This window comes from Thunnus maccoyii, chromosome 14 (genome assembly GCF_910596095.1).
Source record: "Thunnus maccoyii chromosome 14, fThuMac1.1, whole genome shotgun sequence".
Lineage (NCBI taxonomy): Eukaryota > Metazoa > Chordata > Actinopteri > Scombriformes > Scombridae > Thunnus > Thunnus maccoyii.
Window position 1 is genome coordinate 17,812,292 of NC_056546.1, and position 18,097 is coordinate 17,830,388.

Genomic DNA, 18,097 nt, shown 5'->3' on the forward strand with positions numbered 1-18,097 from the left:
GATGCTAACTTTGCTGTTTGGTGCTGGGCAGGTAGAACACAGTGGGTTTATAAGAGCTTTCTTACTGAAAACAGCTGCCTGTTGCTGCTGTAAACAAAGTCGATGAGAACAGTGAGAGCGAACCAAAACAGTGGCGGGCCATAAAACCAAAACAATGCAATGAAAGATGCTAAAATGCTCTGTAGAACTGAGGCAAACTGCAATTGGAGTCGGGTAATAATTATCTGTTCCTTCTTCACTACCAGCCGCACCCTTTATAGTTGTTTGATCCATTGTTAGTATAAAAATATTGATTGGTGCAGCTTTAAAGTTGCTATTAAATCAAAAAAAGAGTTTTGGGAAGGTTACAGTAAGGTTGGCCCACATCTAATTTGCATATGTCAACACAAATAAGCCCAAATTAGCTAAAGTTTCATTCATCAAAATGAGGGACCTCCTGCAATAGATGTAAAGTATTACTATTACAATTACTGTTATAAATGTGATTGTCAGGTCAGTTTCATCAGTACTAATGATCTGATCTAGGAGCCCACAGCAAGAGAAGGGAAGTAAAAAAAATCCTGCTGTGAAGGGAGAAGGGGGAGAGGGGCGAGGGGGCAGCAATGCATGCAATAAGACATTATTTTGGGGACTGGGAGTTCCGCGCTCCGCCCCTGATCGGAGGTTTACATCTGTCGAGCCACCATGCAATGAACCACAGCACTGTTATTAAAAGCCTGACCTATCAGAAACGGCTTGGGCGGAGTCACGTGGACACATCGACTGACAGATAGGCAGGCGGCAAGGTGAGAGAGGAACTTATGGCACTTCGCGGAGGGAGAGGCAAGTCTGTGCGTAAAAACTGAAGTTTACCACGCAGCTGTGCAGCATCGGGGGAACAAGGGCAATAACACAAGATTTCATCGGAGTGAAGATACGACAAACAAAACAGCAACTGAGAGAGCGGCAGGAAAAGTGGTTGTATGGCACCTCAGTCGTGCGTAATGAATCCTGCGCAGGGATCGCCACCCTCGGCTGCTCCGGGGGAGACCTCACCAGAGGACCGCGCCGCTGGAGGCATGGGAACTGACGAGCTCGACCTGTCACCTGTCAGAAGATGTAAAACCAAAACTGTAGATCTGCCTTTCAGCGTGGAATCCCTCATATCGGACAGGACGCCGACTAGAAGTCTCCATTCCCCCGAGCCTGGTTTAGGCTGCGTCCGGCCGGAGGACACTGAGTGTGCGCCACCGAGTGGACTTTATCAGTCCAAAGCAGAGACGGTGGACCTCAGCGACAAGGAGACGAGCCCCTGGCTCCAGGCTCCTTACACATCCCCTCCAAGTGAGTGTTGACTCTTTTCTCTCTCATTTCTGGGAAACATGCGCAATTTTTCATCTTTCCAACAGTCTAAAACGGTTTTGGAAATATCCAAAGATCTTTGCATAATATTTGATATCCTATGTTTTTTTCATGGAGTTGAGGAGGAGGAAAATCAAGATAAAAAATGAAGCCATTATCCTTTATAATACTTCTCCTGAAATGAGATGATGTAATATAAGGGCGGTTTAGAGAGAGGCGTAAAAACGTTGAAATGAAGGCTGTGCTGCTTAAAAAGGTTGCAAGTCAAAGATGCAGCTATTCATTTTGTAGTATTTTCCCTGTTTTAGCTTTGCTTTTATGCAAAAAATCAAACAGGCAAAGTCACTGGTTGATTACTTATGTGAAATGAATCACAATGATGTGACTTTCTAAATGTACTTGCAGGACTTCCCAGCCCACCACCGTGCAATCTGCGGAAACACAAGAACAACAGGAAACCCAGAACTCCCTTTACAACCTCTCAGCTGCTTTCTCTGGAGAGGAAGTTCCGTCAGAAACAGTATCTGTCCATCGCGGAGAGAGCAGAGTTCTCCAGCTCCCTCTGCCTCACAGAGACCCAGGTCAAGATTTGGTTTCAGAACCGCAGGGCCAAAGCCAAAAGACTGCAGGAGGCCGAGCTGGAGAAGCTCAAGCTGGCCGCGAAGCCGCTGCTGCCGGCCTTCGCCTTCCCTTTCCCCCTGAGCGCACCCATGGGCGCACCGTCCCTCTACGGGGCCCTGAACGGACCGCGGCCTGCCTTACCTGTCCCAGGACTATTCGGTGGACCATATGGGATGTACTACTTGTCTTAACACTCACTAACTCTGAACTGCTTCTTTGGAAAAGCTGCCTTAAAAAAAGCCTTAATACAGCAAATAATCTACACTGCAAAAATGTCCATTTCAATGAGTCACAGCGTCTGAAAGTTTATAAGCTATTAAATATTTTATAAAATCTTTCTCGTTACAGTGAAAAACATCTAATGGTGTGAGACGAATAATTATTTTTTCACAGAGACACATAAAACAATCTGGCTTTAATATAAATAGTATTTTTCTTTCAAGAAAAACATGGAACTGAAACAAGTTAAATATTTTCACTCTATTGTAATTTTTCATAATATTTTATTTAATTTTCTATGGGTTATTAAAATAATCCTTAAATAAGATTTACTCAACGGTCAATTACTCGTTAACGTGGTCATTTCTGCAGTGTATTCAGTATTTTTTTTTTCAATGACGGAGTCTCACTGAGCTCATTTTGCGGATTAAAAATTCTAATTTCATGTGGATGTTGAGCTTTTCTGTTGCAAAAGAGCTATTTGATCAAGTCAAAATAAGTCAAAAATGACATCAACAAATCATTTAAAGGCCTGAAAATCAGTAAGTCGCGATAACACCACAGTGACCATGTGAAGGTTAAATCTATATTCCAGTGGCCTTATAATAGAAATCATTTCTAAATTTTTAGAAAAACACTCAAGAGCATCTAGGTTTAATCTTCCACATGATTCCGTTCAGGCCTTCACAGTCTAAAACACTTTTTTGAAACTTTTTGTATTGGGAATTTAATTAAGCCCAGTCACAACTCTCCGTTTTTTTATAAGATGGATAAGCCAAAAAGTTATCAAGTCTGACTGGTTATATCATCCCTAAAATTGTGATCAGAAGCTATAAACAGCCAATCTAAAACTTATGAGTTCAATAAAAACGTGTTTTAGCAGTTTACATCTTCACAAATATGTTCCCTTTGGCATTTTTATGGAGCTGTTAAAAGTTGCCCATCCATTTTATTTTAAGTTGCTATGAATCATGGTCTTTCAAGGGGAATTTAGTAACATCGAAACCACATTATTTCCAGTCAATGTTTGTTTCTTTTTTTATTTCACCAGATTAAAATGATGACTCAACTGTAAATATGCTTTATCATTGTCCTTTAAATTATACTTTACCTCAAAAGAAGAAACTTTTCTTTGCACAGATGTTCAAAGAGCTCTCACAGCAGGCAGTGTCAGTTTCTGTAAATAAAAATCGACTATTTTTGAGAACACTCAAAATGATAATGATGGATTTCATTAATGTACAGTGTATTTTATATTTGATGGGTGAAAAAGTGTTTTGTAAAATTATTAAAATCTATTACGTAAATTCTGACATTTGTCTTATTTTTGTACTCAAAGGCTCCTCCAGTACACTTGTTAAGTTGGTCTGCAATTTCCATGTCAACTGTAATTGTGATGTTGGTTTTTCCACCAAAAACTCAACACAGCTCAAAGTAACAAAGAGCATCCCATATGGAGCACTTTGTACTGTTTAAAAAAAACAGATATACAAATAGAGTTTCTTTATAAAGACAGACAATTAACATTGATGGATTGCAAACAACTCTGTGCTGATGTTCCTGTCAGTCCAACAGACTGAAGGTCACCAGAGAGGAGAAAAGTGAGACGGGAGTCAGGAAACAAACTTCACACAACAAGAAGTATTCTTAATCACCTGAATGATCATCTGAGGACATTACATAATATTGTGCAAAAAACCCCATTTTATTTTAAGTTAAGGACACATTTGACAGTAAAAGTATATATTTAGTACAAGTAACACAACTTCATTGTTTCATTTCCTCCTTCCACGCCGTCCTCTGAAGCCACGGACAGAGCCGTGACCGAAGCACACATTTGTTGGGACCCTGAGAGAAAAGAACAAGGCTGTTGAATTTTGTATCTCAGATAATTTATCATTTCAAAAGCAAAACTGGAGTAAATATTACGAAGATATCAAATCACATACAGTTCAGCTACACAGTGTTGCACCTAAATGATTAAATAAACCCTTCTTACAGTTTTCTTCATCCAGAGTGAACTAAATATTTACACTTTTTAACTGGAGACTGGAATCTTACCTAACAGCTGAAAAACAAAACTTGCCCTGAATTTACAGAGTTAACAGCGTCAAAGTGGCTGCAATAGTCTCTCTTAGCACAGGGCTAAACCAGCCTCAGAATATATCCAGCAGCAGATTTGTTTAAAGACTAACCTGTAGGAGTATCGTGGTTTCTGGGGGTCTGCGCTTGTGTTCGCAGTGCTGTGAACTGCAGCCGAATAATCTGCATGCTCCTCGGCAGACGCAGATTTTGCCATTTGAGAAGCTTCTTCCTCGGACACATGCGTCTCCATGGATTCCCCTTGCTCTTGTTGGTCAGATGCCACATCACACATAACCTCACACACACCCTCAGACTCACACACATCGTCCACTACCTCCATTGTTGTGTCTTTCTGCTGCTGTTGCTTTGTCTCTCGAGCTCTATTGACAAAGATAATAATGTCAAAATATTAACAATAGCATACACACAAAACAGGGTGTTTAAGAAAAAATATAACGATTACGGTCAGAGAAACTTAGGATACAAAATATACATTCAAAGCAAAACACAAAGAGTTTTAAAAGGTAAAGTTACTTTAAACACCAAATCTACTGATTGGTGTTATTAAAACAGCAAAGAGCATCTCACTCTTTAAATGGCTTTAATGAGCCAAGTTATATCATGTTATGTTAAAGCAAAAATATGAAATACATTACTCAAAACATTTACATGGCTTCAGCAGAGCAACATTTTGTAAAAAAAAAAAAAAAAAACATTTAAATTTGAGACATTAAACAAAGAATTCCAAGATAAAAAGCTTGCATTAAGTGCTATTTCTAATGACATTTTGCTGCCATCTAGTGAGCAAAATGAGGTAAGTGCAGTCTTACCCTTTGTCTTTTTTGGTTTTGTCAAATCTGAAGTCTGGAGGGTACGCGTGAACTCTTATAAGGTGATCCTTCCTGTGTTTACTAGTCCTGAATTTCTGTCCACAGCCCTCCACCAAACACTGGTACTGAAAAATACGTAGGAAGCGTCATGAGTAATTTGTCTTATAAGGGTGAGTGTCCGACATTAATGATGTCGTCATAATGAAAATAAGCTCAGAGGATTTCTTTATCTTACCATATCTTGCCTCTGTGCGAGGATTGTGAAGAGAGAGTCGTGCCACTCCTGAATGTGAATATCTAGTAGGCGAGCAGTTGGCAGGGAGCGACGACAGGAGCAGCACACGTGTCTGTGCAGGGAGTTGTAGTGATGCTCATACTCCTCCAAAGTGCTATGGACAGCACTGCATCCAGAGATGTGACAGGCAAACTCGGACACACTGCGAGAAAGGATGAGAGGAGGAGTGAGTGACAGCCTGACCAACACTGGTGTTACAGAGGGAAGAAAATTCAAGAGCATTTGGGAAAGTAATGTACATTTCTAGGTCCAATTTGTTGTTTGGTGGTTTATTTTTCCTATTTTTGGAGATAGCTGACCAAAAAAAGACAATGGGGCATCACAACCAGATATATCTACAACACATACGAGAAATTTTGATAGAAAACAAAGTTATAGACAGTATAAAAAATCAAGGTTTTGGCATTGGCTTGTAATAATCAAGGTCTTCTTCTCTCACCATGTTACTTTTTTTATTTACCAACCAAAAATATTACAAACAGTACCATATGTCTGACACAATTTATCTATACCCAGAATGATGCAGGGGGGTTATTGACAAAATCAATCACAATACTTTTAACTCATTATTTTGAGGTTACATTTACAATATGGTTACTTGGGTATGATACTTCCTGAGGAGGCAGAACAGGTGCATGTCCACATATCAAAGTGTCCTTGGGCTAGATACTGAACCCCAGATTGCTCCCGATGGTTACGCCAGCACCTTGTATGGTAGTTTGCTAGCATCAGTGTGTGAATGGGTGAATGAGAAGCAGCAATATTGTAAAGCACTTTGAATAAAAGCATGGATATAACCATCATACCTCATCGTGGGCTTGTCCTCTGCCTCTGAGATGTAAAGGTCTTGTAGATACATGTGTCTGTGAACGTCTCCATCCTGTAAACAACCAGTCACATGCAGGAGTTTACGTTATGCTGGGTACGTTAGCTATTATACTTGTCCAACACAAGAGCAGCTCCTTTCAGTATATTGTCAATATTTATACTTTGATGGCTATATTTTATATCCACAACGCAAATTTCCAAAAATCTCCACCTAGTTCACTGCCTTTTCTTGGAGAATTAAATTCAAAGTCTCCTGCAGTCTTTCAGGCACATGAAGAACCACAAAAGTGCCTTCACACTCCACACTCACAACTCACTTGTGTAAAACATGTAATCTTTATCTATTCATTTACTTCTTTATTGACTTCAGTGCTCTTATTTCTTTTGGATTTTTCGTTTGATTGTTGTGTTTGTTTGTTTTTTTTTTTTTAAATATATCGATTGTTTGTTTTGTGTGGTGCTTTTCCTGTATTCGTGTATTAACCGTATGTGTTTTATATTTCCAATTATTTATAAATACATAAATAAATAAGCTGGCTGTTATTTATCGCAGTGATCAAACAGAACGAGTAACAGTCGGCTCGGGTTGTTGTTGCCATAGATACAGAAACACTGTTGCTATGTTACCTCCAACAGTTCGTGGTCCTTGTGCAAGTGGATGAGCTGCGGGCTGAAGTTAAACGGGTTTCCCTCCTCCCCCTTCCTCCGTGTGTCTACTGTCACACAGTCTTCATCACAGCTTTTTACTAAAACCTCTCCCTCTGTCAGAAGTCGGACCAGTTCTGGCTGCAACATTCTCCCTCAACGTTGTCACACTCTCTTAACTGTTATCTAAAGAAGGATAACTGTCGTGAGAATGTCGGTCGCATGGTAGTCGTTTCTGTTTAGGTTGTAGTTGTCGCAGAATGATCACGTCACTATTTCTTTTTTTTTTTTTTTTTTCAAACAAAATGGTGTGTTACTGCCACCAACTGGCCAGATTCAACTATGGACTCAATCTGGAGAAAGTCCTTTTCTCATGTATTTTATGTCTGTACTCATTTAAGTAACTTTTGGACTCAAATTTCTTCATTAATCTGGAAGACTCATGAGGTCCCGATTACAGAAAGTATGGTCTTATTTTTGAATGTAGAGTCTAACAACAGTGAAGTTGATAACTTGATAAAACTACTATATCTTTTGGGCAAAACATCATAGTCACAAAGCAGATTTCTTCAGTTTCTTCCCGAACAAAAACTTGTTTTATGAACTTCAGTCTATGACTCTGTCTGTAGAGTATCTAAAAACAAATAGCTTTAAAGACATCTCATCTATTGTGAACAACATTGCCAGATGATTTAAGTTGGTTTGCAATATTGCTTATTCACTTTTTGCACAATTTTATTTCCTCTTGTGTTTTTGTGATCAGTTTATTTTATTTATTTTTCCCCAATACCTCCTGCACCTACTGTTGTTTGTGTTGTAATATTTGAGCAAAAATATAAGTATAAAATTATATTTCTGCTCCAGGCAGCACAAAAAGCTCAGGTTTGAATGTGAGCATCTGATATCTGAGCCACAAAGTAAGTTTTCTGGTTTTCTGGCTCGGCAGTCACAAATCCGAACTATAATCTTTTCTTTTAAGTGTTTTAAGTCAAGTCTGGATTACTAAATGGGCAAAAACCACTATTGCAATTGTTTTGTGATCATTTTGATTCATCGTTTTATTTTAATCATAAAGAATATAGTCATTTTTCAGCTTTATTTGTATGCATTTCTGGGAATTCTGGTAAACTATGTTTACTATTTCTATATTCCACTGTCCACTGCAAAAACCCTTTAAATTTAGCCTAAAAGTATTATTTTTCCTCTCACAAGTAGTACAGTAAACACATGCAAATTTTCTGTTTTTGCAATGATACACGTAAATTCCTATAGAAATAACACAAGAAATATATTTAAAAATATCCCCTGCCTATGAGTGATTCTGTTTAATTCAACAGTTTGGCCAGTAGATGGCGACAAAAGCCAATCCTCTGCTGTTGTGCGCTCTATATTGTGAATTGGACATTTTTATAGTAAATTAGGGGTTTACGTCAATGTAATGCTGTTGATCTGCTAGAATTAAATATGTTTACATTCAGATTTATTTCGATATTAATCTAGCTGACCTTTATAGCAATCAGTGGTAACAGTGGTGAAAAGAAGGAAAAGAGTGGAACTGAAACAAAAAATGAGCCAAACAGCATAGTTAAAAAAAAAACAAGACACAGTAAAAAAAGTTGCAAATACCGGTATTACACTACCTTATAACAATTTGTAGAAAACTTGAACATAAATAAAACTGGATGCTAAACTTATCTTGTAGCAGTTGCTTTCTTTGTTACCGCAAAATTACTGCACTTTTTTTTTTTTTAAACTTTTTTTTATAGTCGAGGCTCATCACAGCGTATTTGACCTACGGAAAAGTCATGTCTATTAGCTAATTTCGTCTTTCTTAGCACCTCATAAAATACATTTGCATTGAGGAAGAAAAACGTTTAACTTTTTATAGGCTCGTTCGTGACTCATGTGGTTCTCAGCCTCAAATGGTAATTTTGAGGATGTTGCAGCAGAGAGGGGCGGAGAGCTGGACATCCTCTGTAGACTATTTCTCTCAGACAGACAGCACACAATGAAAGAGTCCGTCCAATAGAGCAACATGCTACATACTGGATATTTTATATGGATATTCTTCTCCTCATGGGGTACGAGTTTCTTTCTTTTTCTTTCTTTCTTTTTCTTTCTTTCTTTCTTTCTTTCTTTCTTTCTTTCTTTCTTTCTTTCTTTGTCTGTCTTTCTTCTAAACATATCCCTGATATTTGCAGGAATAATTGCGGGCGGTTTGAGGACTCTACCTCATGTGATGAAGTACCAAACAGTGATACCTCAGAAGTTGAAGGCTTCCTCTCACTTTAATGATGCTGCTACACATCAGGTAACACACAAACTCTGCTGGACTGTGTCATTAGATCATTTTTAACCTCTAGAAGAAAGCTCTCAAGTCTCATCTGCTGTGTGTTTGTGTGTGCAGACGTACCCTGATGAACTCCAGTACTCTTTGACGATTGCAGGACAAAACTATACACTGCATCTGGAAAGAAACAAGTGAGAAAACCTAATATGTATATTTGTTTCCTTTAAGTCGTCTCTTTTTAATGTGCTTACTGTATTTTCTTCCTTGAACTGAACTTATACATTAAACTCTGATCTTTTCAGAGGTCTTGTTGGGAAAAACTTTGCTGTGACACACTACTCAGAGCAGGGCACCCAAATCACAACGACTCCAGATCTTCAGGTATGCAGCTTTGCTTTCTTTCCCCACTATCTCACTAACATTAAGAAAACTCCTGTTTTCACACAGAACTTGCAGATTTATGTACTTTATCTTTGTGTTAGCTGAGTCAAAAGCAGCTGTCTGCGTTGCTAAAACTCAGACTATACATTTTAAATGTTTGCTCATTTACATTATAAAAATCCTCACCTGTGTTTCATAAATGTGTTATTAATTAATTAATTAGGTAGAAATGTCTGAAGGCAGGAAATTATCTTTGTTGTCACTGCACACTTGACTGAGTTATTTGAGAGTGTGTATGTACTTATCTTGATAATCAGACTGAATTAAATTTCACTTCTTCTGACTACTTGAATTGCTGAACATATGAGATATGCTGGTGGTGGATTCAGTGGTTTGAAACCAGGCTGGTATATACTGTACCACCAACGAATCATCTTACCATATAGGGCGCACAGCCTTGAATGAATCAAGCACAGGATATCCTGTGCCATCATACTGATTCAGTGTCAGTGGTTTTGTTAGATTTGCCTTCTTCTGCAGATGTAGTTTTGTTCTCAGTCTAAAATCTCAGTCACAGATCTGAACTGTTAAATAGATAAAGAGGTTTGTAAAATGCTGATATAACATAGCCAGAACATGTTTCATCATCTTATCAGTCAGTTGTTTAAGGCTGTACAACACAAAAAAGAAAACACACAGAAGTAATGAAATGCATATTTTATCCACAGTAATTCAGATGAATTGCTATAGATCCCAGTCGTTTTCACCATCTGCTTTTGAGAAAGTCATGTTGAGGACGTTTTAAGCAATACATGCCAGTAATTCTGCTTTATTTTTGATGAGAAGCCTGGATTTCTCAATTACAATGTTCCTCATTATGAGAGATGACGTCTCTTACTGGAAAGCTTTCAGCTCCACTAACATATAAGGTCAAGATTGTCGCTTATGACACATACAGTATATCTTCCTCAAATTAGACTACGTTTTTACACTGTGCTTGAGATATTTGTCAGTTTAAGGGAGAGGAAAAACAATATATGAGTTAAAATCTCTCATTTAATTCCATGTCTGTCTATTTAGGGTCACTGCTACTACCATGGAAACATTGTGGGAGTGGAGGACTCCTCTGCCAGCATGGAACTGTGCTCAGGAATGAAGTGAGTCTTTTTTTTTTAATTTCATCGTGTACTGCTAATTACAAAAAGGTAATTGTTTCCCTAAACAGAGTGACAAATTTAATTAATCTCATGATCAATGGGACTGTATATGTGTTCTGCTGTGACTCATGATCAGCATGCCTGATCCAAAGAGAGGATCAGTCCCTCAGCATCCATTTCCTTCATCACGACGACCATTAAGCTGCACGACTCTGTCTGAAAACCTAATCAGCAAAAATCATGCAGAACTCTCTGATTAAAGCTGCCTTCTACCTGCTATAAAAGACACTTCTATGTGGATCAATGTGTTTTGAGTAGTCAAACTGAGATCTGTTTGAGAATTAGATTTGCATAAGAAAAAAAAGACATTTTCTTCTGTCCACTCTAAAGTTCTTGTTTTTGCACTGCAGGGGGTTCGTGCATCTCCAGGACGAAATGTACCTTATCGAACCTCTGGACAGTGCAGGAGCTGGACAGAAGGCCAGCAGACAGAGCTCTGGAGCTCACAGCGAGGAGAGTCTTCATGCTGTTTACAACTACAAACACCTGAGGAGGAAGAGGAGCTCCTGTTCCCATGGAAACACAACCACTTTCTACGACCATGGAGCTCGTCCGTCTGGACTGTTCCAGCTCAGCAGTCTGGTAAAGCGACACAGCACTGACAGATCCAGATATACACCAGTGTTTCAAGCCTACAGCTAATATCTTTGGACTGAGACTGCTGATACCCAGTATTTTCTGTTATATTCTTAAATTTGATTGTTTTTATGCAAAAACCCTCTCCAGAAAGACAGGAAGGTGGTGACAGTAAAACACTGATATTAACTATAGCTCGGTGAATTATCACAATAGAAAGTTCTGTATCAAATTTATCATAAAAACAAACACATTCCTCTTGATATTTTGAAGATCTTACAATATGAGCGGAAAAGGAAGTTAGTTTAAATTAAAAAGTTGTGTTGCACTTCACTTCAGCATTCAGTTCAGTGTAACAAATTAAGATAAAGGGGAAACGTAAAAACAAAGAGGGACATGGAAAAAATAGATACCAAGAAAATGAGGAAGAGAGACAGATTAATTTTAATACAATTTTGCATAACTATTTGCTTCAATTTGCATATTTTCATAGATAAAGTCATACTTTCTCATCAAAATATGTCTGTGGGATGATCATGATATTCGTTTTGTTGCTACAGCACAACACTGCTCTGAAAACATGTGCACTATGAAACACTAAAACTCTCTAAAACACTGTAGATTATCAAATCAATACTTACTTAACCATTACAGGTACATATTCATGCACAACCACATTTAATATTGTTAATACTTTCCTCTTTCTGTGTTATTCAGAAAAGCAGAGCCCAGACTAAAGACCAAAGAGGAAAACCCAGAACAGTGGAGCTTGTTGTGGTGGTCGACAACACAGAGGTTTGCTTCCTATTTTCCTTTCTTTAGTTTGTCAATAGTCATTTTCTCATCAGTAATACGTTTGTCCTTCAAGAGGTGTAGTGATTATCTTTATATCTGAGATGTTGTTGATTGTATTACTAATATGAATAATAATTTCTTTCCAGTATAAGAATTTTGGCAGTAGGAAGACAATAGAGGGCAGAGTGCTTGAAATAGCAAACCACGTTGACAAGGTACCTTTTGTTTCACTGTTGACCCAATTATGCTCTAAAATCTACTGATCTTGAAAAAACATTGTGAACAAATGTCCCTCAAGGCCAGAAACAGCCAGAACCGTAAAATAGGGCATTCCGAAGTTCATGCAAGTGTAATTTTATGCATTTTTCCCTCTGGATTAATAAAGCACGCCATCTATTTTTACCAATAATTTAGATATCTAAAATATTTTTATTGGCTGCAAAAAAAAGGCAAACATTTTTGCCACAATGCAGCACATCCATGTGTCAGGCACTTCAACAGACTTTTACTGTGGATTACAGAAATGCAGGAAATCTGTCCTGATACTATCTGCTCTTTACAGACTGGAATCTGACCAATAAAAGGAGAAAAGAAAAGTTCTCTTGCTGTGAAAATGTAACTTTAACTGTGAATTTTCACACTTTGGCTGAAAAATTTTCACACATATCACACTATTCCCTTTGCATACTCTGAAGGAGTAGGGCCAACATGAATGCATCATCAGACAGCACTAGACCCAACAGTGTTTCCCTGAAGGTGACAGCATTATAGATACACCCTTGGTTCTGTGGTAGCATGAGATATGAGACTCCTTCATATTCAGAAGTACTCTTAAAAACTATTCATCTGATAATTCATTCAGCTTAAGGGTGGATTTTCACTTTGACTTGTGTGCTAACAATGCTCCCTGCTGCTCTGTTTCAGCTCTATCGCCCCGTGGGTGTTCGTGTAATGCTGGTCGGTCTGGATATCTGGTCATACAAAGATCAGATTTACGTCAGCAGAAATCCTGAGCATACCCTCAATGACTTCCTGAAATGGCGTCAGCAGAGCCTGCTACCAAGGATCAAACACGACAACGCACAGTTCATCACGTAAGACACTCCTGTCTTCCACTGAAAAGACCAGTGTCAAGATACGTTAGAGCTAGTGTCTAAACATTTTGTCTTTTCTTCACTCAGAGGTGTGGATTTTGATGGCTCCACTGTCGGCCTTGCAAACACAAATGCAATGTGCACCTCTAAATCTGGAGCTGTCAATGAGGTACACACACGGTTTCATTTAATAAAAGTATTAATATAACATTTCTGGCACTTTGTAATCTTCATTTCAGTTTTACTTCACTCCACTTTTGTCCACTGTACATACAGGATCATAACAGTAATGCAATCGGAGTGGCGTCTACTGTGGCCCATGAGATGGGTCACAACCTGGGCTTGTCCCATGATACTGAAAATTGTGTCTGTGGCTCTTCAATATCGAAAAAAGGCTGCATCATGGCTGAGAGTGTTGGGTAAGCTCAGTTTTTCATCTGCACCTAGACTACCCCAAATTTACTATTCTTAAAATCCAAAATAAAGCAAATACTTTATATTTCCTTATTCTTTCTACGTATTCTTTTAGCAATGTGTATCCAGAGCAGTTCAGCAGCTGCAGTCAGCAGCAGCTCAGCACATTCCTGGAGCAGATCAACCCTGCCTGTCTGCTGGATACTCCCTCTACTGATCGCATCCACGGAGGGCCAGTGTGTGGAAACGCCTTCCTAGAGCCTGGAGAGCAGTGTGACTGTGGCACTGTAGAGGTATGCTGCACTCACACAAACACATACGTAACCAAAGCAACGCAAAGAAGACTTGATCATAATATTCTTCACTCCTCTGCCTGCCTCCTAGGAATGCAAGAATCCCTGCTGCAATGCAACTACCTGCAAATTTAATACAGGAGCTCAGTGCGCAGAGGGCGAATGCTGCCACAACTGCCAAGTAAGCGATCCTCACTCTATGCTCTCTAGATGAGTGAAGTCACACTGATACTAACTGTGTTACCATATAGCTAGACACAGTCTGACTGCGCCGTCTGGCAGCTTATGTGTGAACGTATTTCAGTAGTTGGTACACCACCATCTGTGTTTCTTTTTCGCTCTGCAGCTGAAACCAACAGGCAGCATCTGCAGACCAAAAGGAGGAGACTGTGACCTGGCAGAATACTGCACAGGACTTTCCGCCTCCTGTCCTACTGACGTCTACACCCTAAATGGCCTGACCTGCAACCGTGGGAAAGGATACTGCTACAATGGACAGTGTCCGTCACGGCGGCAACACTGCCAGAGACTTTGGGGTCCAGGTAAAACACCATCGAATTACACTTTCAACTCATCACTTTGATTCTGCCACATCAAGACTCTCAATCTAATCTTGTGTTTTTCATATGATTCTCATAAGATGCTGAAGTAGGTACAGAAGCCTGTTTCAACTGGTACGGAAGCTGCATAAAGAGTCTGTATAAGCAGAGATGTTCGAGCCAGTATGTTATTCAACAGCACTATAATAGCACATATTAATAGTGTGGTATTCTTGTTTTTTGTTAATCAGTTCTTTGTGGTGTTTGGTTGCAGAGATAAATTATGTGGGAAACTTTTCTGCTCTGGAGGCTGGGAGTTTCCGGTAACATCCAGGAAATCCTTCTACAGAGTAGGAAATGGTATATGCAATGAGGCAACTATGGACCCTGAAGACAACTACCCAGCAGACCTGGGCATGGTGCCTACTGGTACAGCGTGTGGCATAAACATGGTAAGAAAACTGACCGTGTTGCTGCTGACCATTAGCAAAACTACCATAGACTCAAAATCTGGACACTGTGTCAATGTCCTCACAATGTTTCCATCTATCTGGCAGGTATGCTACAATCAACAGTGTCAGGAGATCAAAAAGATAAAAGAGTACGGAACAAATGACTGCTCTGCCAAATGCAACAACCATGGGGTAAAAAAAAATTGTCTACTTCTAAAAACTTTAGTGCACTTGATAGCAAAGACAGCATAACTGACTGTGATTTATGGCAGGTTTGTAACCATAAGAGTGAGTGTCACTGTGAACCCGGCTGGGCACCGCCTTTCTGTGATAAGCAGCTGTCAGAGCTGCCTGAAGGTACAGTGCACTTTATTTTCAGATATCTTCACATGTAAGCAGTGATAGTTAGTGTCTCTGTATGCGTCTGTTCATATGCTTGACCTTTTAATGACCATGATTTACACATGACTGTTAGTATCTGTTCCTCTGGTGCTCTGTTTTCTTCACCAAGACTTGGAACAGATTCCTCATGGACTCTCAAACAATTACGCTCTGTTCTGGTGAACACAAACAGACACTGATTTAATGGAATTCCCCAGTTATTTCGTACAAATACAGTAATGATGTTACAGTCAATTTGACGTATGCTGTTACATGCTTGTCCTTGAGCAATAAAAGGATACGGTCGTAATCAATGTGTGTGTTTGTGTGTGCAGGAGCAGGTCCAGCGTTGATTGTGTCAGTGGTTGTCAGCTTACTTCTGCTGTTTGTCTTGGTTATTGGAAGTTTGATGTGCTGCATCAGGAAAAAACAACCCGCAAAAAGGTACAGAAAGAAGACATATCTGTGCACATGGCATTAAAGACATGAAGCTGTGCAGACGGAGCTCTTTATCTTGCCCATCTTTAAGTCTAGATTTTGTGTGTATTTCTTTACAGAGCACTCCCATCTACTTCAGGACAGTCCAACCCGTTGTTTGAGAAAGGCAACGCACGAGGCAGCCCTCGTCTCGGGTCTACAAGTATCAGTCAGCCTATATTTGTTGAGTCTTCAGCCACTCAGGCCTGTAAACCCCTGTCCTCTGCTGCTGTCAAACCACCTAATGGAGCATTCAAGCCCAGCAGAACAGCTCCAGAGGTGAGTTCACATTTTGATCTATTATTGATCTAACAGCTTCAGCACCAGAGCACCTGAGTTGTTTTTTTAATCTTTTTCCTACATTAGACACAATAGTTTTGCTTGTATCTTTAATTAAATCATTATAATTGTTAGTGTAAGCTTTGTCAGATTGCAAGACCAAAGGGTTAAAGGTTGAAATTCCAGCTAGAGAGAGAGCATGCAGCTGCTATAATGTCACTATTTTAATTAAACTTCAAGAACCAGAAAGGGTTATGGTTAAAAAAAAAGACTAATCAAGCTTTTGCTTTCACTTTTCTCTGTCCTTGTTCCTTACAGCCCCCCAAGAAGGTACCAACTGTACCTCAACAGGTAACGTGATCCACTGTTTCGTATTACACTTAAATGTAGCATTACCATCCTTAATGTTTATCTTTCTACTTTATTTTAACCAGTAAACAATGTTTTTCTTTAGTTTGTAAAGCCGGTCATGCAGTCACCAACTGGTCCAAGCAAGCCAATCTACACTGAGGTAAAAATGCGTACAGAATTTGATAATATTTGTTTGCTTTATTTAATGATGTATTGATTGCTTTTGTGTTTTCTTTCTTTTCAGGCGAAGCCGCTACCTCCGTCCAGACCTCTACCACCACTTGCAACAAAATCAGTAAGTCACATTACAAGTCACTTACTTAGCCACAGTTTTCCTATTTTACTGTTTTTGTCATCAATGTTTGTTTAAAATGTGATCATCTGCTCTCTAGGTCATGAAGCCAAAACCTCCGATGCCTCCAGTGAAGCCGAAGCCCTCTGCAGGCCGGACTCCGCTGCCACACACTCAGCTGGTATGTAATGACAGCAGCAAGAGTCAACCGGACTTTCCTAAACCCTCCAAATCCTGGCAGTTGGTATTCAGACATTGTTAATGTTAGTCAAGGAATTCACGTGTAAAAAAGACATCAGTGGTTTTGGGCATCGCCCCAACATAGCAGTGTAATGAACAAACTGTGGCTCAGCGTTAGTCAGTTGGTAAGCACACAAACATCTCCTGGCCACCGCTGAATAACTTGTAGCCTCAGTATACAAAAGTGAGTAGACAGAAAAATAATCTACACATTAGAGAGTTGTATTGAGAGAACCTCATCCGTAGTATGTTTGCTAATAGTATTTGTTTTTATAGCTTGCAGGGAGAGCTGCCCTGATGCCCCCCAACAGGCCCAGATGATTGAGGGAATAATTCAGCCTGGAGTAAACCTTGAGATCCTCTGACAGGGGACACTGTTGTTGTTGTTGTCCCACCAACAAAATCCTCTCAGGAGACGTCTGTCTGTATTAATGTGGGGAACGAGATCCCACTGTAGGATCAGCAACAATAAGTGACAGAGCTTTTCTGTCAATTGTGGCCTCCCCGAGGATTACCGCCATCTGTGTCTTGCTTTTGTAGGCCTTCAGGATGTTGATGAAAACCTGAGGCTGTGATTGACAGATTCAGCTTGTGTACTATAAATGACAAATGGTTATGCTGCCATGATGATGTGTTTTTAAGGGAAATGTTTCTCTGCCTTGATCCTGGGACATGTGAACACTTTATGGAGCAATTGCACTATTGATGCTGTAACTGTTTTACTAACTGCTACCATTGCTGCACATAGTTTTTGGTACTGCTTTTCTAAGAGATAATGTAGTTGTTAAGGGATTTTAAAATGTGGCACCAACATGGGAACTTTTTTCAGATTTTTGTATTAAGGACATAACACAAGGGGTATGATTTTGCCTTGAACCTTTTTGTAGTAAAGTATGCTTGAATTTGTGGGACTGTGTCTTAAGATTTTTTGTATTTGTTGACTAAACACATGTTGATTGTAATTATTCAAGGGATTTTTGTATTGCATTTTCTATACAGCAGTTCTTCACTCATAATGCCAATGATTGTGTTTTTTCCTTACAATGAGGACTCTGCTTGGATTAATGCTGCAAACTTAAACTGAAAAATAATTTGAATATTTATGAAGAATTTCTTTATGTATTTATGTGTATGAAATTGTGCTTAAAATAAAAACCAATCA

General features: G+C 39.2%; 4 protein-coding genes across 4 annotated transcripts in view; 2 read left to right on the forward strand and 2 right to left on the reverse strand.

Moving 5' to 3' along the window:
* Positions 1–3,729, reverse strand: part of si:ch211-217g15.3 (uncharacterized protein LOC368914 homolog) — a 27,123-nt gene extending 23,394 nt beyond the window's left edge. The window contains exon 1 of the mRNA XM_042433190.1: positions 3,293–3,729. The gene's annotated coding sequence lies outside the window, so the exon portion shown is untranslated. The remainder of the gene's footprint in view (positions 1–3,292) is intronic.
* msx3 (muscle segment homeobox 3) lies at positions 644–3,298 on the forward strand. Its single transcript, XM_042433191.1, has 2 exons — positions 644–1,323; positions 1,747–3,298. Exons 1-2 carry the CDS (start codon positions 963–965, stop codon positions 2,151–2,153), a joined length of 768 nt encoding a protein of 255 aa, XP_042289125.1. The 5' UTR covers positions 644–962; the 3' UTR covers positions 2,154–3,298.
* Positions 3,730–3,862: 133 nt separating the features above from the next.
* znf511 (zinc finger protein 511) lies at positions 3,863–7,130 on the reverse strand. Its single transcript, XM_042433185.1, has 6 exons — positions 6,847–7,130; positions 6,198–6,271; positions 5,332–5,533; positions 5,097–5,221; positions 4,377–4,646; positions 3,863–4,029 (listed from the first exon to the last, which is right to left on the reverse strand). The coding sequence occupies exons 1-6, from the start codon at positions 7,012–7,014 to the stop codon at positions 3,957–3,959; spliced, it is 912 nt and encodes a 303-aa protein (XP_042289119.1). The 5' UTR covers positions 7,015–7,130; the 3' UTR covers positions 3,863–3,956.
* Positions 7,131–8,655: 1,525 nt separating this feature from the next.
* On the forward strand, positions 8,656–18,078 carry adam8a (ADAM metallopeptidase domain 8a). The gene is made up of 25 exons (XM_042433131.1): positions 8,656–8,945; positions 9,066–9,175; positions 9,272–9,345; positions 9,457–9,535; positions 10,616–10,692; positions 11,103–11,334; positions 12,046–12,123; positions 12,270–12,338; positions 13,048–13,217; positions 13,305–13,386; positions 13,494–13,636; positions 13,747–13,924; positions 14,016–14,105; positions 14,271–14,466; positions 14,565–14,646; positions 14,738–14,915; positions 15,021–15,107; positions 15,188–15,272; positions 15,632–15,740; positions 15,854–16,052; positions 16,371–16,403; positions 16,507–16,563; positions 16,648–16,698; positions 16,796–16,876; positions 17,212–18,078. Exons 1-25 carry the CDS (start codon positions 8,900–8,902, stop codon positions 17,254–17,256), a joined length of 2,631 nt encoding a protein of 876 aa, XP_042289065.1. The 5' UTR covers positions 8,656–8,899; the 3' UTR covers positions 17,257–18,078.
* The last annotated feature ends 19 nt before the right edge of the window (positions 18,079–18,097 follow it).